General features: G+C 45.8%; 1 protein-coding gene across 1 annotated transcript in view; it reads left to right on the top strand.

Moving 5' to 3' along the window:
- LOC140186416 (uncharacterized) overlaps positions 1 to 27878 on the top strand; it is a 127712-nt gene that overhangs the window by 38084 nt on the left and 61750 nt on the right. Inside the window, exons 6-10 of the mRNA XM_072240683.1 lie at positions 609 to 746; positions 2731 to 3464; positions 5828 to 5910; positions 10506 to 11221; positions 11944 to 12073. Of these exons, the coding sequence (XP_072096784.1) occupies positions 609 to 746; positions 2731 to 3464; positions 5828 to 5910; positions 10506 to 11221; positions 11944 to 12073 (1801 nt within the window). The remainder of the gene's footprint in view (positions 1 to 608; positions 747 to 2730; positions 3465 to 5827; positions 5911 to 10505; positions 11222 to 11943; positions 12074 to 27878) is intronic.

Raw genomic sequence — 27878 nt, 5'->3', positions numbered from 1 at the left:
TCACTTTCTGTTCTTGCTTCACGTTGTGAAATGTGAAATCTTCCAAAACTGTGGCCTGACACCCCCACCTCTCAAGAAAAATATTGACATCAATGAGCAAGCTTTTCTATAAACCTGGAAAGTGCCGGAAGCACCCCACAACTCACGTGTATCTCACTGATTGATCAGAAACCCCGGTGCAGTCTCTTGGTTGGTGTGTGCTGCTTGACCTGTTGACTGGTTCTTCCACTACTTCAGATTTCCAGCATCTGCATTGTTTTGGATTTTCAATTCCTGAGACCGTGCTAGCTGAAGGTCTCAAGATTGCTTGGAGTGTGGTGAATTGTTAATTCCTTTAAAATATCTCTGTCGTGGCAGTGTACAAATCAAGAGAGCTAGGGAGAAATTACTTGTGAAATATTTATTGCCTTTTTTGCTCCAATTGTGCTGTAAAAATTGTGTGTAGCTTAAATTTGTTTTTTTGTGAATGCTGCTTATATGATGCTATGTATCTGTGATGCTGCAGCAAGCAGGTTTTTCAATGGACCTGTGTATATATATATTTGTAAACTCAACTTTAACTCAAATATATTTCCAAAGCTAGTTCCTGCCTTTTCTGTCTGTGCTAGGTTCATCCTCTTCTGATGTCTTTTCTTGGAAGCAAGGCCAGAAGTTGATAAGAATGTTACTTGGTCCAACGCCCAAGCGTCAACGGAGCCCAGTCACAACTCCAGATACCAATGATAGCAACAGCCAATATCTTTCAGGTAACCTTCACAACTGTCTATCCATAAAATCAGTCTATGTATATAAGCTATCTTATCCTTTTATATTTATTGTGTTCCTTATCTTATCGTGTTCTTTTGGTGCTGCATTGGATCTGGAGTAACAATTATTTCATTCTCCTTAACACTTGTGTACTGGAAATCAAAGTTCAAAGTAAACTTACTATCAAAGTACATCTATGTCACCATATACCACCCTGAGATTCATTTTCTTGTGGGCATACTGAATAAATTCACAGAATAATAATGTAACAGAATCAATGAAAGACTACCCACTAGAGAGCAGAAGACAACAAACTATGCAAATAGAAAAGAAGGAATAATAATAATAATAAATAAATAAGCAATAAATATTAAGAACATGAGATGAAGTGTCCTTGAACATGAGTCTGTTGACATTAAACAATCTTGAAATTTGAACTAACAAGTTACTTTGTCTACTGGTGAATCCTTTAGTGGTTTACCTGTTACAGATGTAGTGACTGTTAACATCTTCATCCTTGGTATGCATCATTCCTTCATGTTATTTTTATTCTTCTGCTGTATGAAGCTTTATTTTGTTTCTTTTTTTAAAATATAAGTGTTGCAATTGCCTTCAGAGCTCTAACTGATACATCAATATGCCAAATGACTTTGGCAGTCTTTGACCTGTTTCAATTGCTACCAAAGGCAGTGTAAGGCACTCCTTCCCTCTGCTCGCCTGCAGATCTCCCCTGGGCAAGGTGTAGCACCTGTTTAGTCATGTGAGGCCATGGGAGCAGGTGGTGGATGGTCGTAAGAGCAGCTGGTGCATATCACAAGTCCTGGATTATGCGACCACTGACACCAGGCAGACGGTCTCAAGAGTATTGATAATGGCTGGGGTCACCTGTCTCGTAAAGCCACTGCCTAGAAAAGGGCAATGGCAAATCACTTCTTTTGAAAAATTTGCCAAGAACAATCATGGTCCTGGATAGACCATGATTGTTTACATCATATGGCATGGCACACGACAAATGAACTAAGTGGTGCCTTCCATTAAAGAAGATTTCTTGGGTTCTAAAAGACCATAACATATAGGAGCAGAATTAGACCACTTGGCCCAGAGAATTTGCTCTGCTGTTCATTCGTGATTGTTTTTTTAAAGCCCCATTCTTCTACCTTCTTTTTTAATCCCTAATCACCTTACCAAGCAAGAGGCAATCAATCTCTGCCTTAAGTACACCCAATATGTTGGTCTCCACAGCCATCCTTGGCAATGAATTCCACAGATTTAACACCCTCTGACTGAAGAAATTCCTCCTCATCACAGTTTTAAAGGGATGCCCCTTTATTTTGAAGCTCTTCATTGGATCCTAGATTCTCCAACTAAATAAAACATCCTCTGTTGCACTGGTTTGTACATCAGACTGATGCTAAAAAGTGAATGGGAATGTTCAGTCTTAGACTAAAAGAAGCTGCCTTAGTTTTACGTGAAGTATCTTCAATGCCATCAAAAGCATTCAGCAATCATTCACAGTTCTCATTCACAGGGGCCACAAAATATCCTGCCGAATGCTATACCAGTGAGTGAATTGGTATCCCTCTGAGTCTGCAGAGAATGCTCAAATTGGTGTTGTACGCAGTGAGAATTGCTTTCTCAACATTACTTTTAATGCACTGTGCAGAAGTTAATTGGATGGACATTTACCTAGCAGGTATGAGGTGGAGATTTGTGTTGGAACTTGCCCTGCTTTGAGTGTAGTATATAGACCCTGTATAGAAATTTTTTAAATCTGCTATTAATGTAGGAATTCATGTTATGATATATTTAATCCTTTTAATGATATTTTGAAGAAGCGAGTACTCTCAACCCTGGAGACGTTCTCCCTTACTCACTCTCCACTTCTGTTACAGGTGTTGTGTTACTGTTTTACATTCGTTGTGTATTGTGCAGTACTTAAATATAAATTCCGTCTTCTTATAAATTTCTTGTTTAATATAACAGGTGAGAAAGTAAAATACCCCAAGGGACGTGCAAGGTCGCCATCTTATGAAAGGAATCCCAGGCGAAGACTTTATGTGGCGAACGAGGATGATCAACGTGGTAACTCCACAAGAACGGGGACATTAGTCAGTTCACAGCCAGGCCTGGAGAGCATTCAGGTAGATGGAACCTTGGCCGGTTTACAGTCAGGAAAGACTGCTGGAATGAACTCGAGCTTCACTTGGAAGATGGGAGATGAAAGCGCAAACGTAGAGGAAAAGCTTGAAGATACTCAGAAGAACCTTGCTACTCTTAAGGGAGACAAACATGAAGATGAGCACGGTGGCCCAAGACACTGGCGCACTTGCTCACCAAAAAGTTGCGCCACGAAACGGAAACCCTATTCAGGAGTTCAGAGAAGACCTTCGCCTGCAGGGCACAGAGTAGGTTCCTCCAGCCCAGAGCAGAACAAAGCTGAAGTGGAAAACCGGGAACAGCGGGGACGGTCCCCCGCGGCTCGCAGTTACAACGCAGATGAGGTCCGCGAGTACATGAGCAGGCAGGTGGCAAAGCGCAAAAGGAAGGAAAGTGAAAGGAAACAGTCAGTAAAGCAGGCCATGGAGATGAAGAAGAGGGGACTGCAGGAAGTCTATAGAAAACAGAAGGAGGCTGTCTCCAGACAGAAGAAAGGGAGCCAGAAGGACACTCTGCCTGTTCAGAACTCTGTGGAAGGATATAAAAGTTCTGCATGGCCAGTAAGTTCCTACCCCTTGTACACAATTTCACCACTACCTAATTTCACTAACTGAGAGTTGATCGGCCTCTGAGGACCTCAGAGGCCACCGGTTTGTGTTGAGAACACAGTTGTTTCCCCAGTCCCCTGTCTGTCCTGCGTGTGACTCAGTTTCCCAACCAATGTGGTTGACCCATCGAGCTCTCTGAGGTGAATCTGCATTTTCCTGGCACTGATGCCCAAGACAGAATGTGCTGGTGTGTGTTGACGCCGAGGCAGCATGTTGTGTCCTTGAGCAAGGCACTTAATCACACATAGCTCTGCGACTACGCTGGTGTCAAGCTGTATGGGTCCAAATGCCCTTCCCTTGGAAAACATTGGTGTCGTGGAGAGGGGAGACTTGCAGCATGGGCAGCTGCTGGTCTTCCATACAACCTTGTCCAGGCCTGTGCCCTGGAGAGTGAAGACTTTCCGGGTGCAGATCCATGGTCTCACAAGACTAACGGATGCCTTTTGTGTTGACACCATCTTCCTCATCCTTGGTCTCCCTTGCTCTCAGTCACCAGCCGCCCAATGGTGCCGGAGTTCCTTGGGGTGAGTGCTCGTTCTGGCCTTGGTTGCTCTTTGCCCCCACTGAGTTATTCTGGCAGTTTATTGATCGAATTCTTTCCCTGTAGTTTGCTGCTATGGCTAAGGATAGCTGGAGGCTTCCTGCTCATTCATTAGCTCACTGTTCTGAACAAGACAGATTTCCCCTGTTCAGCATGGGACCACCCGACCAACCCGACCAACACACTGCCAAGATTCCCGCGGAATTCCCTTAGAACTCCCTTGGAACTAGGTTATGCACCATCCAACATCAGTCCCATTGATTTCCATGGGCAATAAAAGTGAAGGGTGTTTAAAACCAACATTCTTGGTGGTTATGTCAATTAAAATATGTCCCTTTTTATATTAGCTGGATTAACTGGACCTGAAGCACCACTGAGAGGTTTTCTCCGAGAGTGAAGTAAAAAATAGGCAGTTAATAAACCATTGAATGGCCCCTGTCCTTCAGTAACTTAGACAGAGCCATAAAAAGAAACACACACACAAAATGCTGGAGGTACTCAGCAGGTCAGGCAGCATCTATGGAAGTAAATAAACAGTTGACATTTCAGGCTGAGACCCTTCTTCAGGAAGGGGGGAAGATGCCAGAGTAAAAAGGTGGGGGGGGGGAGGGGAAGGAGGCTAGCTGGAAGGTGATAGATGAAGCCAGGTGGGTAGGAAAGGTAAAGGGCTGGAGAGGAAGGAATCTGACAGGACAGAAGTTTGGACCATGAAAGAAAAGGAAGGAGGAGGGAACCCGGGGGGAAGTAATCAGCAGGTGAGAAGGGTAAAAGGTCAAAGTGTGGGATGGGGGGGGTGAGAAATTTTATACCAGATGGAGAAATCGATGTTCATTAGTTTTATATCGTGGAGAAGTCACAAGTCAGTTTCTGATTTCCATACTGTCCTGTGTTGGGTCATTTGGGCTCGGGACAATGGACATGGGACAATAATCTCTCATCCAGGGGTTACTTTGTGGGTTGGTGCATGGGAATCCCGTCTATTGTGCTGTTCACTGCATCCAGTGATGTTCATTCCACTAGATGCTGCCTCCTGCTACTGCCATCCTGTAAACACACAAAAGGTTCTGCAGATGCTGGAAATCCAGAGCAACACATTCAAAATACTGGAGGAACTCAGCAGGTTAAGCAACATCTAAGCAGAGGAGCAGACAATCGACATTTTGTGCCGGGGAGGTTAAATTCCTCTCCATAGATGCTGCCTGTCTGCTGAGTTCCTTCATCGATTTGTGTGTGTTGCCATTCTAGTATTTCAAGTGTTGTGGGGTGGCTGGAGATGTTTGAGGATACAACTGCTTTCATTGTTGGACAGTTAAGAGCAGGTTTATAAATTAAATTGTGTTTTGGACGCAAAAGAATAAGCTGTGATCTAATTGTTCAGGAAGGTTAAATGATTCTGTAAGGGGAAACTATTATTTATAGTTGGTGACTCCAGAAGTGGTACTTTAAAATTAGACTTTGTTGAAGTGTAATATCAAAAAAAAACGATTCATGATAAAAATCTATAGGTTACTCATTCAGCCAGGCTCTGACATGAAACTGCAAGGTAAGTTGATTGTCTTTTCGATTACATGTCACATGACCAAGGTGAACCGGTGGTGTTGAAGTAAAGACAACTGCTCTACCTGAATGGTGGAACAGACAGGAGGATCGGAATATCCCTCATGGAATGGTGACTTCACTTGGAGAGTTTGTTTGACAAGAACCCAGGAGCTCTGTGCACTGTGTTCTCATACTGGAGCTTGCAACTGGTTACAGGACTTTTTCCATCCTTTAGGGAAAGAGCTTGGGGTCGACACAGCTGACGAAGAATCAGACACCAACACGGGACAGGCCAGAGCCTGGAGACTTGGAGAAAAGGTAGAGTTTGCTAAAGCCATGTCAGCAGTTGAGATATAATTGTCTTAGTACCCGGCTAACAGGTTACAAGATGTATCGTTGGCTGTAGGAACGAGCCAGAGAAGTGAGGACTGCGTGGTCCATGATATTATGTCGTGTAAGTTAACATGGCTTCAGACAGCAGAAGGAAGTGAATGATCTTCAGTGTTGGTTGAGGGTGAGGTATGGTCCAATTCTAGCTCTGAGAATGGTGATGTGAATCCATAGGGGCTTAGGATCATGATCTTCCAGCTAACTTTCTGTAGCCCCCACCTTACCAATTCACATTTCCCCAGATGAGTCCTGAGGGAGCTCTGTTACCTCTCTGCATAAACATCACCATTTTCTGAGTGAGTGCTCTTTTAATTTGAATGACGTCTAACGTGTTTTATAAAGGCTGGATGCTTTGTCTCATTTCTTAGAGGATTGAAAGGACCACACTTCATTGAATTTCACATTTCTTTATGAAATAGGAGACCCATTTCAGCCCAACTAATTTATGCCAACTCACAGAGTACTCCCATTACCCAGTAATCTTCCCTGCCACATTATACTTCATCCCTGATGAAGATGGCAGAGTTGGTTAAAATCGATGCCTGTACCCAGCTGGAAGCCCAAGCAGAGTTTATTCATATACTCCATGCATTCCCATCAACTGACCCCGGTTCTATTTTTCACCTACATAGTTGGGTAATCCTGACTTCAGAATCTCGCTCACCTTTGCCCTGGTTCAGTTCCCCGTTGTTTGCTGGTCAGCTCAGAGTGCCCACTCTGCAACAAAGTCGTCGAGAACAGGCGATTTGCTTTTCCCCAAAAAGCTTCCGAGTTCCCATCAACGGAAATTTTCAGAACTGCACTGCATATATTTTTGCTAAGCAAAAAGATCAAGGAATATGAAACCAAGGTGGGAGATGGATTTAAGATGGCAGCTGGTGCCTCTTACCTCCAGTGACCTGGGTTCAATCAATGCTGCCTATGTGGAGTTTCATGTTCTTCCTGTGACCTCGTGGAATTTCCTCCCACATCCCAGTGACGCCGGCTGGTAAGTTAATTGGTTTCTGTAAACTGCCTCTATTCTGTAGCATTGGGGAGGGCAGAGTGAGTGGGATTGGTTGGAATTGAGAAGAATGCAGAAAGAATGAAATAGGATTGGTTCAGGACGAGTGTCTGGTCACACAGACTTGATTGGCCAAATCACCTCTTTCCCTGCTGTCCACTCCATGTTAAGACATACAGCAAGCACAGGTGGCTGTGAGATGCGCAAAGGCTGCCTGTTTTCTGGTGGAAATCACCAACAGCCTGTGATATTGCAGATTATGTTGCTATGCATTTTGATTGCTTGTGGAACTGGGGTGTGATCTGGGCTGAGATGCCCAAATGGTTCATGTTGAAGCAATGGAAAACCACAATGGCTTTCAGGTCCAGGATGGTCCAAATGCCTCAGAGCCAATGAAGCATTTCTGCAAGGTTGTCTCTTCAGTGGGGAAAATGGCAACCAAATTGTCAAGTTTATTGTCATCTGACTGAACATTTATACAACCCAATGAAACAACGTTCCTCCGGACCACAGTGCACCGGCAATACATATATCACACACAGCACATAAACCAAAATATTGCTGTAAATAAGTTAATAAAATATAATCCAAGATGCAAGTTGTGTGCAGCACAGGTAACCAGTAAACACTACAGTAAAACAGTAAAAAGTAAACAGCTCGCTGTCCTCGTGACAAGACCTTGATGGTGCAAGTGTTTACGTTAGTCTAACTGCCCGAGGGAAGAAGCTGTTACCCAGTCTGGCAGTCCTAGTCCTGATGCTCCTGTACCTCCTTCCTGATGATAGTAGGTCAAAGAGAATGTGCACAACAAGCTCCCAGAAAATGCAGTTTAATGATGACCAAATAATTTGAGACTTTGGGCAAGGAATAACTGTCCGGTTAGGCTGTTGGGGCAGCTGTCTGCTTTTCTTTGTGATAATGGTGCTGTACACCATCAGTGAGACATTAGCAGGCTTGACCAAAGGCCAGGGATAATGCTGATCCTTGTGGAAGCAGGGAGGATCTGTCCATATGGTTGTGAATGAATCAATGGTGTTTACATTGGCACACACTGAGAGCCTGGTGGGGCTACAGAAAACGCACCTCCCCTGGGGTGAGCTGACAAGTTTATTGCCTTGTGGACTATCTGTATTGAAGCTGGAAACAGTCTGATTCTCAACCAGAAAAAAAACCTTAACCTATGGCCTGTCAAGTCACAGCCACAGCCTTCAGACGAGTCTATCAGGTAATTAAACTTCTGTCTGATTTAATTCTCTTTTAACTGAAGTTTCTTTACCTTGCTCCATGACTGTAGAGCACAATTGTTGAGAGTCACTTGAGGAAGCGGTAGCTGTGACTGATTTGTGCCTCGGTACAACACGACAGAGACCGAAACAGGGGTGACAGGTCAACCGAAGCAGGGAAATGGTGTCAGGCTGTTCCTCAGTGTAGCACAACAGACTGAAATGGGCGGCAGGTCAACTGGAGCGGGGGACAGTTTCAGGATGGATAGTATCAACCTCTCCTCTTCCCTCAGTTTCCACTCCCTCATCCCACAGTATCTTCTCCTAGCTCCTCACCTCCTGTTACCTCAGTGCCATCCCCCTCACTCCCTCCCCCGTTATCTCAGGGCCTCCCCTCGTCCACTGTTATCTCGGGGCCTCCCCTCGCCACCGTAATCTTGGGGCCTCCCCACTGCCTACTGTTACCTCGGGGGCCCTCCCTGCCTCCCATTACCCTGGGGGAGACCCTCTCGCCTCTCATTATCCCTGCGCCCCCCCCGCCCACTCCTGCATCCAGTTATACTCCATTTCCTCATACCCCCTCCCGCTCAGTCATACAGAGAGGAAACAGGTCTTTTGGCCCAAATGGTTTGCCCTGACATGATTCCTAACTAACCTCATCTGGTCTGCCCGTGTTTGGCCCATATCCCTCCAAACCTTTCCTTCTCTGACCGCACCTCCTGCCCCCACCCTCCTCACGATCTAAAGTCACACACTTTCCAGCAAATCCATCTCCTTCCCTACACAGGCTTCTACTAATAATCGTTCTGTCAGTCTCCTTCAGAGGTTCGGCAGACTCTGTGAGTATGGGGGAGGGTAATGCAATGGGGACCAGTTCAACATTAAAAGATTTAAAAAAAACAAAGATTTCTGTAGGCCCCTGTGAACCTTCATCAAGCTCTAGTCAGCAGGGGTTTCCAGCGTAACCCTGACACACTTGTGAAATCTGTTCACAACCCTTTATGCAAGTGGAGAGAAGTATCAGGAAGGAGATGGAATGGGGATCTATCAAGGACAACTTGACGTTTCCTCTTCGGCTGAACAAAGGACCACACTGAGGGGATTACTGGGGTCAATAGTTAGTTTGAATTTCCCCAAACGGGGATTTATAGTTGAAGGAAACGAATGGAACAAGCACCTTCGGGGGTGAATGCAGAAACTGCCTCTTCCCACAGGTAAATGAAAAACTGGACCTTAACTGTCAAAGCCGTTTAGTGTTCTGAGGGGAAAGCTTCAAAAGTGGGGACCAAGTTTAATGAGAGTGCTTTTGTTTGACTTGAAGGGAAACTGACAAGGAAAGAGGGTGGAGTCGGACAATTCCCTGACTGAATGATGGAACAGACTGGAGGGGTTGATTGGTCACTGCAGTTCCAGCGAGCCAGCGGGACTCCCTGAGTGTAGATCCGTGGCACCAGGACCCTGGCTGCATTCGCAGTATTGTATTCCCCTTCTCCAGTCAAGGTGACAAGTCTCCGATCCATCTGATTTTCTCCAGGGAATGCCAATGGAGATCCTCCTGATCCTTGCTCTCTGCGACAGTAACACAAGAGATTCTGCAGATGCTGGAAACCCAGTGCGACTCATACAAAATACTGGAGGAACTCAACAGGTCAGGCAGCGTCTATGGAGAGGAGTAAACAGTAGATGTTTCAGACAGAGACCATTTGATAGGAATGGGTCTCAGCCTGAAACACTGATGGTTTATTCCTCTCCGTAGAGGCTGCCTGACTTCCTGAGTTCCTCCAGCAATTTGGGTGTGTTGCTCCTTGTGATAATGGCCAGCACCTTTATCCACATGGAGGGAACAAACTCCCAAAAGAGTACAATGACATTTGGGGTCCCTAAACCTTTGGGCGTGAGCCTGTCCCAAGAACTCTAGCCAAAGTGGGGAATGGGATTACAAGGCAAAATGTTGGAAACACTCTGCAGATCAGGCAGTATCTGTGGAAAGAAATGGAGTTAACGTTTCCAGCTGAAGACACTGCATCAGAACTACGACATAATTATTTTTTCTCTTTCTCAATTCTGACAAAGATTTCTCGACATGAAACATTAGCTCCTTTTCACTGATGCTGCCTGACCTGTTGAGTGTTTCCAGCATTCTCCTTTACAGTTTCCAACATCTGCAATTTGTTTGACTTTTGCAATGGTAATGTAATGCAGCAGCAGTTTTACAGTATAATTCTAGGCAAGATGATTGTTGTCTGACTAAGCTGTGCTGTTTCCTGCCTGATATCAAAACGTGTTTTGTTCCCAAGTGGGTCATATCGACAGGAGCTGAAAAACCTCATGGGGTCATCGTGTAACTCACTGCCTGGCCAGTGTAACCCACTGAGAGTTCAAGATTTGGATCCGCTTGCTTACTCACCAAAGCTATCTTCTTCTTCACCGATCACCAGCCGATCCCTCGCAGCCCACGAGCAGCAGCCGAACTGCAGCCCCGCTCCCTGCAAGGGTTCTCAGTACAGGGACAGGAAGCAGCGCCTCGAGGCCCTTCGCTCCATGGCCACAGCCCTCAGCAGCCGTATTGAGAATGAGGCAAGGAGACTGGGAATGGAGACAGGGATTATGCCGGGTCCTGGAGGCCGAGACAGCTCCCAGGAATGGGAACGGGGCGGTTTGGATGGTCCTGTCCGACCTGATACTGCAGCCATGTTGGCTCATGGCAACGGACCGGAGTGGCAAGGTGTGCCAGGTGGTTCCCTGGTGACATTGCCAAGCCTGCCAACTGATTTCAGTCTCCTGCCCAACTCTCTGCACAAGGAGCTAGGTCGAGTAGAAGCTGATAGGCCAAAGGACAAGCGTGCTGAGAATCAAACTGACCTGGAAGTGAAGGAACTCGTGGATGAACTGCTGCGTAGTCCCTCGTCTCAGAGTGATGACTTCCTGTGGAGTGACTCTGAAACCTGGTCAGAACGCGAGCTCAACTGTAGCCCCAGGGAGTCAAGCAACGGATTGCTGGATGAAGACAAAGGTAGGACAAGTTATGTACTTGGGCCCCAGCTGCTTTCCTCATTTTCCTTGCACAGTTCCATTGCTGTGTTTCGTGCCTCTGTTTTAAAGTTCTCTGCTCTCTAATCCATTTCCCCCCAAGCTGCTGAGGGTGCAGCAGCCTTTGGCATTTGTACACACATCATGCTGACTTGTTGGTTATTTTGGAGGGGATAGACCTTGAAGATAGGGGTCATGTACAAGTCTAACCCAAATGGGAATGTGAGGTGGACTGGCAGAGAAGTAGCCCCATCTGTGAATCCACTGGGGAAGCCAAAGGCCCAGTATCTGCATTGGAGACCCACCCACCAAGGGACTGGAAGACTGTCTACGTATGGTTGTGAGTGGGAGGGAGGGAGGGGTCTTGCTATCCTGTTGTTTTGATGCTGCTGTTCTGCCGTTATTGCAGGGATGTTAAATTGGCGCCAGGATGCGTGGTGACTCCTGAGGGCCGCCCCCTGCACACCCTGACGTTGTATTGTTAACACAAATGGCGCATTTCAGCGTGTCAATGTTTCGAAGTACCTGTGATAAATAAACGAAATGGAATCCGCTCTCTGAAGGGCATTTCTTGCTCTTTATGACAATCTAGTTCGTGGTTGCTCGAAGCATGGCCCAAGCCCAAGAAGAGTCTCTGCAATCACTTGTTAAATTTACTGATCCCAACCTTTCCATGCCTGAATTGGTGCATTTACTTTTTCTTAGGGTTGGAGGACCAGAGTGATGATGATCTGGGGACACTCAGCAAAGGAAAGCATCAGCTGGAAAGGAAAACCAGTACGGATGAGACTGCCTTTGACGCACCCCAACTTGCAAGTGGGTCCCTGGGCAAAAGGTAATGCATGACAGACAATCGTTGAAGATGCTTGCTGTAGCGATCAACTTCTACACCCAGTGCTTTAGCAATATTTCCTGGTGTGGTTCGGCATTAATAACGTTCTAGAGATGCATTTTACAAGTGTTTCTACTATGCATAAGACAGAGCATCAATGTAAATTGTTCTGGTAGCAAGTGATAATTGAAATAACTCTGGGCTATTGTGCATTGCAGCTGAAGACCACGTCTTAACGTGATGTAGCACTTGCTATAGGGCATTCTGATGCAAGGTTGTTGACCTGAAACATCACCTCTATTTATCTCTCCGCGGATGCTGCCTTACCTGTTGAGTATTTCCAGCATTTTCTGTTTTTACTTCAGGTATCAGACACCTGAAGTTTTTAGCTTTTGATTCCAACATATTTTACAGCCAATAAACTGTATCTAAGTCAGTGCTGGTGGTGTCACAGCACCTGCACCAGACTTCAGGGCGAAAGGTCCTGGGTTCGAATCTGGCAGGCTCCTTGCACAAGGTTCGCCCGTGCTGGGCTGAGCATCGAGCTCGCAACTCGGCCTTATAAAACAGACAAGCGGCAAAGTTGCCGCCCAATACGCCAAACGCGGCGTGGCAGGAACTACATACTATATAAATTGTATCTGAAATGTGTTCATTGTCGTAGTAAACACTGCAGCGAGTTTGTACACAGCACAAAGCAATATGGCAATGATTTCAGTACTGTTGCCTGAGTGATACCTGTCTCAGGTGGCACTTGTGAGGGAACCTACAATGGCCACAGTGGCCAACCTTGGTCATTGATGTATCAAGCAACTTCCGTCCTACCTGTGGTAAAATGTGTATGCCCCACATCGGTCTCACCGGCCAGCCCGAAACCCCAGTCAAAATAGGCATCCTTCACGCAAGAGACTATCTAAGAAGGTGAAGACTTCAACATGAGTGAGAGTGGGTGGCAGGAGTACTGTTAACAGGTTGGGGGACGGTTGGGGGAGAGGACACAGTGAATGTGGTGATACCAGAGGAAACAAAACAAGAGATTGATGAAGCTGATACATCAGGAGTTCAGTGTAGGCCTGTTTCCATGCTGAATGATTCTGTGAGTCTGTAATCTGGGGGGGAATTCAGTGTAAAGTATTCAGATTTACCAATGGATTAAGGAAAAAATGAACATTTTATCAGGAGGAGCGAACATGTCTGTTACTTGTCAGGATTGGAAAAGTATTTCCTTTAGAAGTTTGATGAACTTGGAAATTCTGATATTCCGGTGATTTCGAGACTTGATGCAAGAATTGGGTTTGGTATTGGTACGTTAGGTCACTGTGGATGTCTGTGTGCAAACTGATGGGTATGTTTCTCTTAATTATAAGCAACAACTGCTACACTTCAATGATACTTTATTGGTTGTAAAACAATTTGGAATCTCTTGTAGATGTGAAGGGTAGGAAGTAATAGTGAATTCATCCTTGAGGCCGTTTATTGAATGTTTGCAATATGCATGTTGCCCACAGGGTGGCAGACCAGCACTATATTTTTCCCTTCTTCGCCCAAACGTCCAGGACCTGTTCCATTGATACAATTCCCACTGCTCATTTCACTTCAGGAACACCACAAGTTGTTTTGGTTTACATTATCCGGTTTATGGAGCTATCCCTGCCTTTGCTGTCAAAGGTGGCTTCCAATCCTCTATTCTCTTGGTTTTGTAATTCTGTGAGTGTTTACAAATGACTCTGTGACCTTTCCTCCATATCCCTACGTGCTGTCTTAGCAACCACTCTGGCTACACATCACACAGACCAGACCTTTCCCTGCAGTGTCTTTGACTACATCATGTTGAGGTACAAAATTCCATAGAGGGGAATTCCTTAATTTCTTTGCCCCTCTCTCTTCCTCTCAGATTCTCCTCAAATTCTACAATATTTGGTCATTTGCCTGAATAGTTTCTTTCATTATTTGGAGTTAAAATTAACCTGGAGTGAAGAATCTCACAGGATGTGATCTGGGGAAGGGTGAGGAAGTTGACACAGGAACTAAAGTGGCTGAATCTTGGAGACACAATCGACCGAAGATGCTGGGCCAACGTGCAGGAGGAAAAGTTTAAGAGGTATTAGCTTTATTTGTCACGTGTACATCGAAACGTACAGTGAAGTGCGTTGTTTGTGCCAACAACCAAAATAGTTGGAGGATGCGCTGGGGCAGCCCGCAATAGTCACCATGCATCCACTGCCAAAATGGCATGCCCACAACTTGCCAACTCTAACCTGTATGTCTTTGGAATGTGGAAGGAAACACTTTCACGGTCACGGGGAGAACGTACAAACTCCTTCAGGTCGCAGCAGAACTGAAGTTGGGTCGCTGGCGCTGGTAAGCCTTATATAGCCACTGCGCTACCATGCCGACCATCGCGGAAATCAGTGAGCCGGGCAGCATTTGCAGCAGGAAAGAGACAGCCAACATTTCGGGTTGAGACATTTTAGCTTTTGTTCTCATAAGTTACTTCTGAAGCGTGATTGCTGCTGTACTAGACATCCTGCATGGCGCGTTCCCACAAGAGGCAACGAGGCAATGGCCAAGCGATTTACTTCGGTACGGTCGACTGAGCGATAGCATGTCTCAGATGACACTGACGAAAGGAACTCTGCAGACAGTGAGAGTGAGAGGGTTCTGGACCCTCCACTCAGTCCAGACGAGAGGGATTCGCCCCCTAACACCGAATGTCCATTGCCATCGATGGATCTGCCTGACCTGCTGAGTTCCTCCAGTGTTTTGTGTTTGCATGGTCTGCGAGGTGCAAAGGCACAGAGGGTTGTTGGATTGGGCTGGGAGGGGTTCCATGTATGCTTTTTGACTGCTTTTATGGGGAGGGACATCTGATGAGACTTTAAGCAAAACTGAGGGTTGATGAAGCCCTTTGTGTTCAATGCAGCTTCAGTGTGATAGACAGAAATCTTAATACAAAAGAGCTTCACTCTCTGTGTCAGAGATTACCTTCCTTGTGTAGCACAGTTTACTCATTTCTCTCAGTTATTGGCAATTGATTAACTGAAGACAACTCTAGCAGTTGAGTTTTAGTTGATATCCTGATGTCCATTGATCACTTTCTCTTCGGGTTCTCCTCTCCTAGATATAAATATTGATTACAGTTCAGTTCCTTCCCTGAGGGACAGAGGTGTAACAATCGATGAACTCTGGTCTTTTCCTTGAATGGCCATTGTGTGGACTATCTGCACCATCTCCTGGAGCATCCACAGCTCCCATATGGAGGGGTGGTTTGCCCCAAGGATGTGGTCTGGGCTGAGATACAAATGTGGTGGTGGTGGTGGTGGGGGGGGGGGGGGGGTTGGGGAAAATGCCCAGACATTGGATTCCTGGACTCTCCGCCTCTCCATCACCCACTCCCTTCAACGTTTTGTGCCCTCGCTAGCAGCTCCTGCTGTCCTGGCTCCATGGGTAATGCTCAGCTTTGCAATCAGAAGGTTGTGGGTTCAATCCCAGCCCACAGACCTCAGACGCACACCCCTGGGTGTTGAACAGCTCCAGTGCTTGGGGAGTGCAGCACTGTCAGACGTGCCATTGTCTGGAGGAGCTGTCAAATCAAGGTTCGAATTAGGCACAGAGGAACCACAGAGCCATTCTGCAGGATTTACCCCTCAGGCGGAGCACTCAAAGGACAACTGATGCACATTATAGGCAATAGCCTTTTGTCAAAACTTGTGCCATAAGCCCTCAGAACAAAATACAGCTGTCAGTTGGTAATCACACACTCAGTGGCCAGTTGATCAGGTGGAGGAGTGGAACTCAGTCTGCTCCTCTGCTGTGGTAGCCCATCCACTTCAAGGTTCAACATGCTGTGCATTCAGATATGCTCAGACTCCGCACCACCGCTGTATTGAGTTACTGCCAACTTTCTATCAGCTTGAACCAGTCCTGCCATTCTCCTCTGGCCTCTCTCATTAAAAAGATGTTTTCTCCGCGCTTTGGATGTTTGTCTGTTTTTGGCTCCATTCTCTGCGACCGCTAGAGACTTCTGTGTGAAAATCCCCGGAGGCCATCAGTTTCTGAGATACTCAAAACCACCCTGTCTGGCACAAGCAATCATTCCATGGTCAATGTCAATTAGATCACACTTCTTCCCCATTCTGATATTTGGTCTGATCAACAACTGAACCTCTTGACCATGTCGGCATGCTTTTATGCATTGAGTTAATGCCACCTGATTGGCTGATTAGATATCTGCATTAACTAGCAGGTGTACAGGTGTGCCTAAAGAAGTGACAACTGAGTGTGTCTACTTAATATTGAAACGCTCGATCATTTACCTCTCGTTCATTAGCCCTGAATATCAGCTCATCTGTTTGCTGTAGTCCTTTATTTGGCGAAAGTATTATAACTTGAACCAGAGCAGATTCCCTGAGGGATTAATCAGAAGCTTAAGATTCAGGCTGGAGTAGAAAAGTGCCTTAGCATCTATTTAATGAAAAAGCCTTTCTCTGTCTGGAGATTATCGGACTGGACACAACAGCAATTGTGACTTGGGGTGTAATTTCGTTCTTAATAGGTGGTGGTTTGTGTTTTATGAAAGTGGCTTGTGTAACAAGTTGAATTATATTATTGCTAATGTTGAACTGTACTATTGCCTGCGCTTCACATAAACAGATGTTGGGAAAACCAGGAGAAGTTTAATGGCAGCTGTGGTGGCAGAGTGGTTTTCCCTGACTTTCTGCATCACCTATCGTCACTTAGACTGTCTGGGCAGAAGCATCTCAATTAGTGCATGGCCAGTACTCGCCTCTGGTGGAGCATTCTCATTTCTCTTGGGTCTCGAAGCCCGTAAGATGCAGGTCTGTGCTGTTACCCTTCCCTGTGCCCTGTCATTCCTCCAACTCTCCACTTTTCCTCCAGCCTCAGGAATTTTACCTGTCTTCCCTCTTTACCTATGCTCTGTTGCATGCCAATTTACCTGCCGTCTGGAAGCCTGCCCCAATTGTGACTTAGTCCTTTGATCTAACTGTCTTTGCTGAGGTGTCAAATTGCACGCTCATTTTCAGTCCACTAGAGACGATGAGAGCATCACCTAATGGCTGTGCTGAGTGTCTACATTCCCACCCTTCCAATGGTGTCAATATGGATAGCCCCACAATGGGCCGAGTGGCCTCCTGTAATCAGTATCAGCCTCTGCTTCTGCCAATGGCCTCCTGATGTGTGCTCCATTTGAAGGGCTGACACGTGTCAGAGGGGCTGAAAGGTCAGTCCCTGGGCTGCTCCTCCTCTGTAATTGGGGGTGGCACTGTAGTGTCGTGGCTAGCAGTACACTGTTACAGTCCAGTGACTCAGGTTCAAGTCCTGCTGCTGCCCGTAAGGAGTTCGTACATCCTCCCTGCGACTGCGTGGGTATCTTCCAGGTGCTCTGGTTCCCTCCCACATTCCAAAGACACAGGGGTTAGTAAGTTAACTTGTCATGTGGTGACGACGCGGGATCATTAGGCCACAAGAGCCTGTTAACATGCTGAATCTCTAAATCAGAAAAATAAAATTTGAGTAAGTGTGGTTGAAGGGAATGGTCTAGAATCAGGAAATGGCTGGAGCTTTCAAACAAAAACAGTTCCACTGTCTGAAGTGAACGCACATTGTCAGTATATTGCTTTTTAAAATTGATGCAAAACAACATAATCTTTCTTTGAACCAAAAGACCACTTAATGGCAGATCAGTGAGGGTTGAGGAAAGAGCTTAATAATCTTAACATCAGATACTACTTCCCCGGACTGGTGATGGTTTGTGTCTCCAGGGCTTATGTCATCAAATTAATTTCAGTAAGAGAGGCACTGAAGTGAAAGGTTCTTTTACTAATCTGCTGAATACTTGGAGCTGCTTTTCTCAGGCACCAATAAATTCGTGCAGATTTTTTTTTCTATCTATTAATATTTTTAATGCATATTCCCCAAACAATAGATATTGTGATGCTTAATACTGCAGGAGATCAGTTTTAAGGAGATTGTTTGATCGCTTACAACTGCAGTTGGATTAGACAGTAGAAACACTTGCCCCAGATTTTAACTCGCCAGCTTCCCCCCTTCAGGGATCAAGATCACTTATGCTGTCGGCTTTGCTTCAGAAACAATCTGCCCCGGCACTCTTACCAAATTGAGTGTTGGTGCTTGGGCTTGGAGCAGGCTGGCTCTGAGGAGGCAGTGGCAGGCACTGGAGGGGAAGGGACGACGAGGAAGTGGGGCAATGTTGGTCAGTTCAGGAATGATCTCAATGTTGTCTGCCTGAAAAGTGACTTTAAATGAAACAATAATCATCTTTCCTTGCCGCCAGTGAACATTGATGGAAGCTGCACGGTTTCCTCAGCCTTGCACAGGATTCACTTGGTTTCTGATCCAGAGATGACAGTGGGTGGATTCACAACTCAGGACACCACATTGCTCATCCAAGCCGTTTGCTGCTTGAAGTGTTACTGGCTGCCACGTCATCTTGGCAGAGCTGGGTGTGAGTTGTCCCTGAGGGCTTATCATGCAGCAAAGTGTTTGTTGTGGGTGCTCGTTGAACTGGTACGCTCCGTTCAGACCTGTGTACAGCTGTATCTGCACGTACTCACTAGTCCCCTGAAACGCAGAGGTTTTCAGGATAACAGGAACAGGCTTCATCCTCTTGTTGGCTCTTTCTGGAATCTTAGGACGTAGCTGGGCACTGCCCATTTCCTGAAGGAAATATCCATTTGTGGCTGTTCCTGCAATCCCACACTCTTGAACGTTTCTTTCCCCTTTCTTCAACAAACACTTCTTCTGACTTTTAATGGCGGTTGGCAGTCCAACTTAAAGGTGTATCAGTGCCACCAACTGGACTGGAGTGTGGCGTGGAGAGTTGGGAAATAAAACCCTGACTAGTTCTTTACCAATGAATACTCAATTATCCCCAAAAGCCCTATAGATTGTAAATAATGAAAGACAATATTGTGGATTAAATCGAAGTCACTTCCATAACTTAGTCACGAGGAAATCTGCAGATGCTGGAAATTCAAGCAACACACAACAAAGTGGCTGGTGAACGCAGCAGGCCAGGCAGCATCTCTAGGAAGAGGTACAGTCGACGTTTCGGGCCGAGACCCTTCGTCAGGACTAACTGAAAGAAGAGCTAGTAAGAGATTTGAAAGTGGGAGGGAGAGGGGAAGATCCAAAATGATGGGAGTAACAGATGGGGTACGAGGGGGAGGTGGGGCATTAGCGGAAGTTTGAGAAGTCAATGTTCATGCCATCAGGTTGGAGACTACATACTGTGTCCGGTGCTCCCAATGTGGCCTCCTGTATATTGGCGAGTCCCGACGCAGACTGGGAGATCATTTCGCTGAACACCTATGCTCTGTCCGCCAGAGAAAGCATGATCTCCCAGTGGCCACACATTTTAATTCCACGTCCCATTCCCACTTTGATATGTCTATCCACGGCCTCCTCTACTGTAAAGATGAAGCCACACTCAGGTTGGAGGAACAACACCTTATATTCTGTTTGGGTAGCCTCCAACCTGATGGCATGAACATTGACTTCTCTAACTTCCGTTAATGCCCCACCTCCCCTTCGTACCCCATCCGTTATTTATTTGTATACACACATTCTTTCTCTCACTCTCCTTTTTCTCCCTCTGTCCCTCTCACTATACCCCTTGCCCATCCTCTGGTTTCCCCCCCCTTCCCCTTTTCCTTCTCCCTGGGCCTCCTGTCCCTCTGGGTTTTCCCCCCTCCCCCTTTTCTTTCTCCCTAGGTCTCCTGTCCCATGACCCTCTCTTATCCCTTTTGCCTATCACCTGTCTAGCTCTTGGCTCCATCCCTCCCCCTCCTGTCTTCTCCTATCGTTTTGGATCTCCCCCTCCCCTTCCCACTTTCAAATCTCTTACTCGCTCTTCTTTCAGTTAGTCCTGACGAAGGGTCTCGGCCTGAAACGTCGACTGTACCTCTTCCTAGAGATGCTGCCTGGCCTGCTGCGTTCACCAGCAACTTTGATGTTTGTTCCATAACTTAGTAAAGTTTTAAGATGAAAATGATCCACCCCCAAAGCTAATAGTGCAGCCTGCATTTGCTTCCTTTCAACCTTGCATGCTTCCTATGGTAAAATAATGTGTTGAATGATGACAAAACCTACACACCCCAGACTGACGTTTTCAACAAGATATGAGGAATAATTAAAGCGTAGTATGCCCAATTCTAAGTTGAGTCAATATAATTCTTTCCCTTCTTACTTTACGCCTTTTTCTCCGACCAACCCAACATTTTTGTTTATTCTGTAAAGGTGTTTCTGCCTATGCCCATAATCCCCTAATTCTCAGCCCCACCAAACCCTTAGCTTCTGATTTGCTAAGTGTTTCAGCAAACACCGACAAGGACTTGTGCTACTCTCCACTCCATTCTGCGGCCTTACTCCACTGCATCTCCTGACTACGTCACTCCCACTTGACTCGCCCCCATCACCTTCCACACCCCCCACTCCTGAATCCATCCCTCCCCGCTGACTCCAGTCCTCTCTGATCCCACCACACATTGAGCCGTGCAGCGAGGGAGTTTGTGAAAGGAGATCTGGTTTCTCAGTGTCACACAACGTGGAAACAGCCCACACTCCATCCAAAAAACCCTCTTTATTTTCCCACAGTCTCATCTCCCACACACCCTCTGGACGGTAGACAGTGATCAATTAGCAGCCAGCCAACCATAGCAATTTGGGATGAGAGTCCCGAGAAAGGCCACACAGTCACAGAGCGAGACGCCACCGGGGTCTCTGATGCTGTGAGGCAGCAGCTTCACCGGCTGTGTTACTGTGCCCTGTTTCAGTAAATCAAACGTACTGATGTTATACCATGGTTGCACTAGTGTCACTCAGGTTTGTTAAATGGCTGTTGGTATTCATGCCCCTTGGCCCAGTTATAAGTGAACCAGTTTTATTGACAGACCTCCAACATCAAAGAAAAGCTAAAACCCGACTGTATCGAACCAGCACTGTGTATTATCTCAATGTGTCTCCAAACCACATTCCAGCCCAAATGAGGTGACTAGAATTCGTTGCTCATTGATCAGCAAGGGAGATGAGGCTGAGTACAGGGCTACGGTAGGAAACTTTGTCACATGGTGTGAGCAGAATTATCTGCAGCTTAATGTGAAAAAGACTAAGGAGCTGGTGGTAGACCTGAGGAGAGCTAAGGTACCGGTGACCCCTGTTTCCATCCAGGGGGTCAGTGTGGACATGGTGGAGGATTACAAATACCTGGGGATATGAATTGACAATAAACTGGACTGGTCTAAGAACACTGAGGCTGTCTACAAGAAGGGTCAGAGCCGTCTCCTGCTGGATGATGCTGAAGATGTTCTACGAGTCTGTGGTGGCCAGTGCTATCATGCTTGCTGTTGTGTGCTGGGGCAGCAGGCTGAGGGTAGCAGACACCAACAGAATCAACAAACTCATTCGTAAGGCCAGTGATGTTGTGGGGATGGAACTGGACTCTCTGATGGTGGTGTCTGAAAAGAGGATGCTGTCTAAGTTGCATGCCATCTTGGTCAATGTTTCCCATCCACTACATAATGTACTGGGTGGGCACAGGAGTGCATTCAGCCAGAGACTCATTCCACCAAGATGCAACACTAAGCGTCATAGGAAGTCATTCCTGCCTGTGGCTATCAAACTTTACAACTCATCCCTTGGAGGGTCAGACACCCTGAGCCGATACGCTGGTCCTGGATTTATTTACTGGCATAATTTACATATTAATTACTGGCATAATTTACATATTACTATTTAACTATTTATGGTTCTATTACTATTTATTATTTATGGTGCAACTGTAACAAAAACCAATTTCCCCCGGGATCAATAAAGTATGACTATGACTATGACTGTTTCCTCAGCGGTCTGGTCCTTCAGTTATCAGAGTCCATGTGGTGAAGGTAATCCCACAGTGATTCCAAGATCTTAACCCTGAGGTGAGCACAAACGGCAAGAGAACTCTGTTCCCCATCCTCTGCTGCCTTGACCTTGCCAATGGAAGGTGTGGATGAACCTGATTTAAGTTCCTGGCACATTGCTACACTGCTGCTTGTAATATAGGGAATACAGCAGATGGCAATTTGCACACAGCAAGATGGCAAAATGGCATTGACCATGTTATCATTTACAGTGATGTTTGTGAAAGGCCTCACTTGGAGTATTGTGAGCAGTTTTGTGCCCCTTATCTAAGAAAAGATGTGCTGACTTTGGAGAAGGTTCAAAGGAGGTTCATGAAAATGATTCCAGGATCGAACAGCTTGTCATATGAGGAACGTCTGCGCCTCTGCTCACTGGAATTTAGAAGAATAAGGGGTGACCTCATTGAAACCTGTTGAATGCTGAAGGGCCTCGATAGAGTGGAGGTGGAGAGGATGTTTCCTATGGTGGCGGAGTCTAAGACCAGAGGACACAGCCTCAAAATAGAGGGGCGTCCTTTTAGAACGGAGATGAGGAGGAATTTCTTTAGTCAGATGGTGGTGAATCTGTGGAATTCATTGCTACTGGCAGTTATGGAGGCTTATATTTAAGGCAGAGGTTGGTAGATTTTTGACTAGTCAGGGCATGAAGGGATACAGGGAGAAGTCAGGAAATTGGACTGAGAGGGGAAAATGGATCAGCCATGATGAAATGACAGAGCAGACTCGATGGGCCAAATGGCCTAATCCTGCTCCTATATCTTGTGGTCTTATGGTCCTGTCTCAGTGGCAAGAGCACCATGCCCTGGTGAGTAGACTGCAGTGTATGAGAGGGGGAGCCCTTTGTCACTACAACACTCTATAGTGGGATGTTGAGCACAAAACCCTCTGCCCAGCTCTCAGGATCTCGGAACAATACCATGCTACATACTCTTTTCTTAAAGAAGAAACGTTTAAAATCTATTTCTTTTAGAAATAAACCAAAGTTTTAAGAGACTCCATAGCATCAAACTTCCAAACTGCTCTCCTCTTTGTGGAAGTATGTATAAATTGAGTTCTTCAATATCTTTCATTAAAAACCAATGGTGTGAAGCAAATGTTAAAAATGAAAGCCAAAATCATCCAAATTTGCGAATCTCTGCAAGCCCACTGGGGAATTCAGGGCCCAATGGCTGCGAATCCACGAGTCCCCTGGAGGCTGGACGCCAAAGACTACCTGTCCTGGGTTGGAGGCCTGTGTGGGTGGGTGAGTGGGAGAGGGGGAGGAAAGGGGCTTGTTTCGCTGTTTTTGCTAGGTATGTTCTGTTTTGTTGTGTCCGGTGTTATTCCACTGAGTTTGGTGGGTATGCTATGTTGACATCAGAATGTGTAGCGACACTTGCATATCCATGGATGTGTTGGTTGTTAACGCAAATGACACATTTCACTCTATGGTTTGGTGTACGTGTGATCAATAAATCTGAATTAAAGTTTGGGGGAGATTAGATATAAATAAGAGTTGTTCTGCAATGGCATCAGTTAAGAAATCCAAAATTTGGGGCCAAAGTTAAAAAAAAAAATAGACTGCGAGAGTTTCTGAACGAGAGTTGTAGCAAAACTTTCAGATGTTAGAGTTCACAAGGGCATGGGACAGGCAGATGAAGAGAGTGAAGTGGAAGTAAGATGGGGACTGAGTGGGTAAATATGTACAGAATTATTCGCTTGTACTGTATGTTCGGTTGAAGCTCCTGGCTTTCCCTGTTATAATGGTGTTGCTATTTCTATGTATTTGGGACAACGCACAATCTGTTAAGCTCTTCTGGCTGTTTTTGTGTTGTTCCCTGCCAGGAAAGGAACAGCTTATTACTGCAGAAGTGCAATGAGATTTATATAAGCCGATTGTAGCATAAAACATGTTGACAGCTGTGTTTCCATGCAATTATATTCCTCTGGTGTGAGCTAATGCAGGCAAGAAATGCTGCTCTCCCAGAAGGTCAGTGCAAGGTTTGTGAGGGCTACTCCCTGTCTGGGAAAATTCATCATTAATGCCCTTCAGATTTGTGGCTCTTGCCCATGGGGTCTCGGGCTGTGAGTGGGGGGGAGCCTTCTAAAGACCTGAGCGCCGCATTCTAGGGTGATACTCCAGCGAGTGCACCATGGTGGCTAACTGCGCCAGAGACCTGGGTTTAATCCTGACCTCACAGGCGCTGTCTGTGTGGAGTTTGCCCGTTCTTCCAGTGACCACGTGGGCTTTCTCTTAGTGCTCCAGTTTCCTCCCACATCCCAAAGACATGCATAAATTGCACTTAGTGTGTAGAGAAGGTGATAATGTGGGGACAATTAACAATGAAATAAATGTAGAGTAACAAATAAACTCTTCTTGGGCTTCCAGATAGGTACAGGTATTGATTATAACCAACGTTTCGATGACAAACTCTGCCACCTTCATCAGGGATGATGCCTGGCCATGTCTAGTCCAGTGGTATTTACATCCCACCCCCCTGTAGTCCATCCCTCCTGATTGGTTAGTCCTCATCCAATCAGGTTTTATAGGACCTAGAACATAGAATTCTACAATCACATTACAGGCCCTTCAGACTACAATGTTGTGCTGACAATGTAACCAACTCTAGAAACTGCCTAGAATTTCCCTAGCGCATAGCCCTCTATTTTTCTAAGCTCCATATGCCTATCTAAGAGTATCTTAAAAGATCCTATTGTATCTGCTCTCACCCCACCGCCAACAGTGCATTCTATGCACCCACCAATCTCTCTGTGAAAAACTTACCCCTGCCATCCCCTCAGTACCTATTTCCAACCACCTTAAAACTATGCCCACTCATGTTAGTCATTTCAGCCCTGGGGAAAAGCCTCTGGCTATCTACACAATCAACGCCTCTCGTCATCTTATACACCCTCTGTCAGGTCACCTCTCATCCTCCGTCACTCCAAGGAAAAAAGGCCAAGTTCACTCATCCTATTCTCACAAGACGTGCTCTCCAATCCAGGCAACGTCCTTGTAAATCTCCTCTGCACTCTCTCTATAGTATCCACATCCTTCCTGCAGTGAGGTGACCAGAACGGAACACAGTACTCCAGGTGGGGTCTGACCAAGGTCTTTATAGCTGTAGCATTAGCTTACGGCTCTTGAACTCAATCCCACGGTTGATGAACGCCAACACACCATACGTCTTCTTAACAACACTGTCAACCTGCACAGCAGCTTTGAGTGTCCTATGGACACGGACCCCAAGGTCTCTCAGATCCTCCACACTGCCAAGAGTCTTAACATTAATATTATATTCTGTCGTCAAATTTGACCTACCAAAATGAACCACTTCACACTTATCTGGGTTGAAGTCCATCTGCCACTTCTCAGCCCAGTTCTGCATCCTATCGATGTCCTGCTGTAACCTCTAACAACCCTCCAGACTATCCACAACACCTCCAACCTTTGTGTCATCAGCAAACTTACTAACCCACCCTTCTACTTCTTCATCCAGGTCATTTATAAAAATCACAAAGAGGGGGGGGTCCCAGAACAGACCCCTGTGCAACACCACTGGTCACCGACCTCCATGCAGAGTACGAACCATCCACAACCACCCTTTACCTTCTGTTGGCAAGCCAATTCTGGATCCACAAGGCAAGGTCTCCTTGGATCCTTACTTTCCGAATGAGCCTTGCATGGGGAACCTTATCAAATGCCTTACTGAAATCCATATACACTACATCCACTGCCCTCCCACCCTGGATCGAATTCCAGTTCTTATTTAGAGCGAGGCCTTGACTTTGTTGAAATTCTTTTCCTCTAGCTTTATTTCAATGGCTTCCTTTACCAGGTGGTCCCGAAAAGAATTGTAACAAAGTCGAAAATCTCGCTCTAAGTAATTACTGGAATTTGATTGTAAACAAGGTAGGACAGTTGAAACTTGATTGGATGAGGACTAACCAATCAGGAGGGACAAACTATGGGGTATAAATACCACTGGACTAAAATGCCGCAATCATCAGCCCTGATGAAGATGAAGTTTGTCTTCGAAACTTCAGTTATTATCGATACCTGTACCTAACTGGAAGCCCAAGAAGAGTTTATTCGCCATATATGCCGGGAAAGCACTAGATCTTTTTTTTAATGTAGGGTAGGCTTAAATGTGTGACTTATAGTCAGCATGCACTCTATAGTGGCCCCACAGATTAGATAGACTTGCACGGTGCGCCCTCAGCTCCAACAAAATGATTTTTCCAAAAAGTTGAATCCTTTGTTAGCAATTAACAAACGTACAATCAGTGAAGCAAAAATTTAAGCACACCCAAGTGTAAGTTAAGCACGATTGATAAATTTCCAGCGGTCTGCAAAAGTCAAGACATCTGTCAGCTCCAGTATTAAATGATACTGACAAGAACAAAGCATGAATTTGTAACTGAACCCTACGCTTTACTGTGTCCCCACCCACATGACTGCTTACCATAATAAACACACAACACAGAATATAAGGCAGATAGAGAACAGGCGCATGGCTCCTTCAGACTCAGCGGGCCAAATAGCCTGTTTCTGTGCTGTATCCCTGTCTCTCAGTGACTTCAATATTAGATTCTTAAAGATTCGCTTTACTGTCACTGGTACTTTGAAGTATCAGAACGTACAGTGAAATCCTTCATTGGTGTCAAGTCAGATCAGTGAGAACTTACACAGGAAAGAGGGTGGAGGCTGTGTCAATCAGACAATTCATTAAACTGAATCCCCTCGTGGAGATGGAAAGTGTGTTTAAAAGATCAAGGGAGTTATTCTGATAATAATCCCCCAAACCAATGTTACTAAAAGTTAAACGCAAACATGAGTAAATCTGCAGATGCTGGAATTTCGAACAACACACATAAAAGTTGCTGGTGAACGCAGCAGGCCAGGCAGCATCTCTAGGAAGAGGTACAGTTGACGTTTCGGGCCGAGACCCTTCGTCAGGACTAACTGAAAGAAGAGCTAGTAAGAGATTTGAGAGGGGGAGGGGTGATCCAAAATGATAGAAGAAGACAGGAGGGGGAGGGATGGAGCCAAGAGCTGGACAGGTGATTGGCAAAAGGGATATGAGAGGATCATGGGACAGGAGGCCTAGGGAGAAAGAAAAAGGTGGGGGGAGCCCAGAGGATGGGCAAGGGGTATAGTGAGAGGGACAGAGGGAGAAAAAGGAGAGCGAGAAAAAAAGAAAGTGTGTATATAAATAAATAACAGATGGGGTACGAGGGGGAGGTGGGGCATTAGCAGAAGTTTGAGAAGTCAATGTTCATGCCGTCAGGTTGGAGGCTTACTAAAAGTTAATGTGCTTGTTATTTGCATATTGTTGTTCATGGAATCTTGGTGTGTGCCAATTGTTGTTGCATTTCCCAGGACAATGGCTACAAAGTACAGTATATCAATAAGCCTGGAGCATCTGAAAGTGTACAACGAGTGCTCCCTGACATAGGTCTCTGCAACTTAAAATTATTTTTTGCCTGAAGTATCTTAAAAGTGTGTGGAAATGCTCTTTCTTTGATTCAGACCCTTGCACTGGCCAGCTCCTTGCAAGACCAAATCCCATCCACCTTCTCCCATTGGATCCAACTGGTGGCACCTGACTGCTGAGGGCCACAGGCATTGGCACTAGATGAAGGGAGCTAATATGAGCTCCAATTAAATTCTCACAATTGGTTCATTGGTGACAATATGTATTAAAGATATATTAACACTAAATTGATTTTCTGAATGAAGTCATTAAGTAGGGTCACTGTCCAACTGAGAAACTGGTTTGAAAAAGCCCTTCTGTTCAAGTTTTCTTAAAGTAAGAAACGGTCTGTGATCCACAGCACTGTATTTCAAAGTGGGCATGAGTCAGCAACTTAAAGAGCCAGCCAAT

This window comes from Mobula birostris, chromosome 22 (genome assembly GCF_030028105.1).
Source record: "Mobula birostris isolate sMobBir1 chromosome 22, sMobBir1.hap1, whole genome shotgun sequence".
In the NCBI taxonomy this organism is placed as follows: Eukaryota; Metazoa; Chordata; class Chondrichthyes; order Myliobatiformes; family Myliobatidae; genus Mobula; species Mobula birostris.
This window is presented reverse-complemented; position numbering and strand designations above follow the sequence as displayed.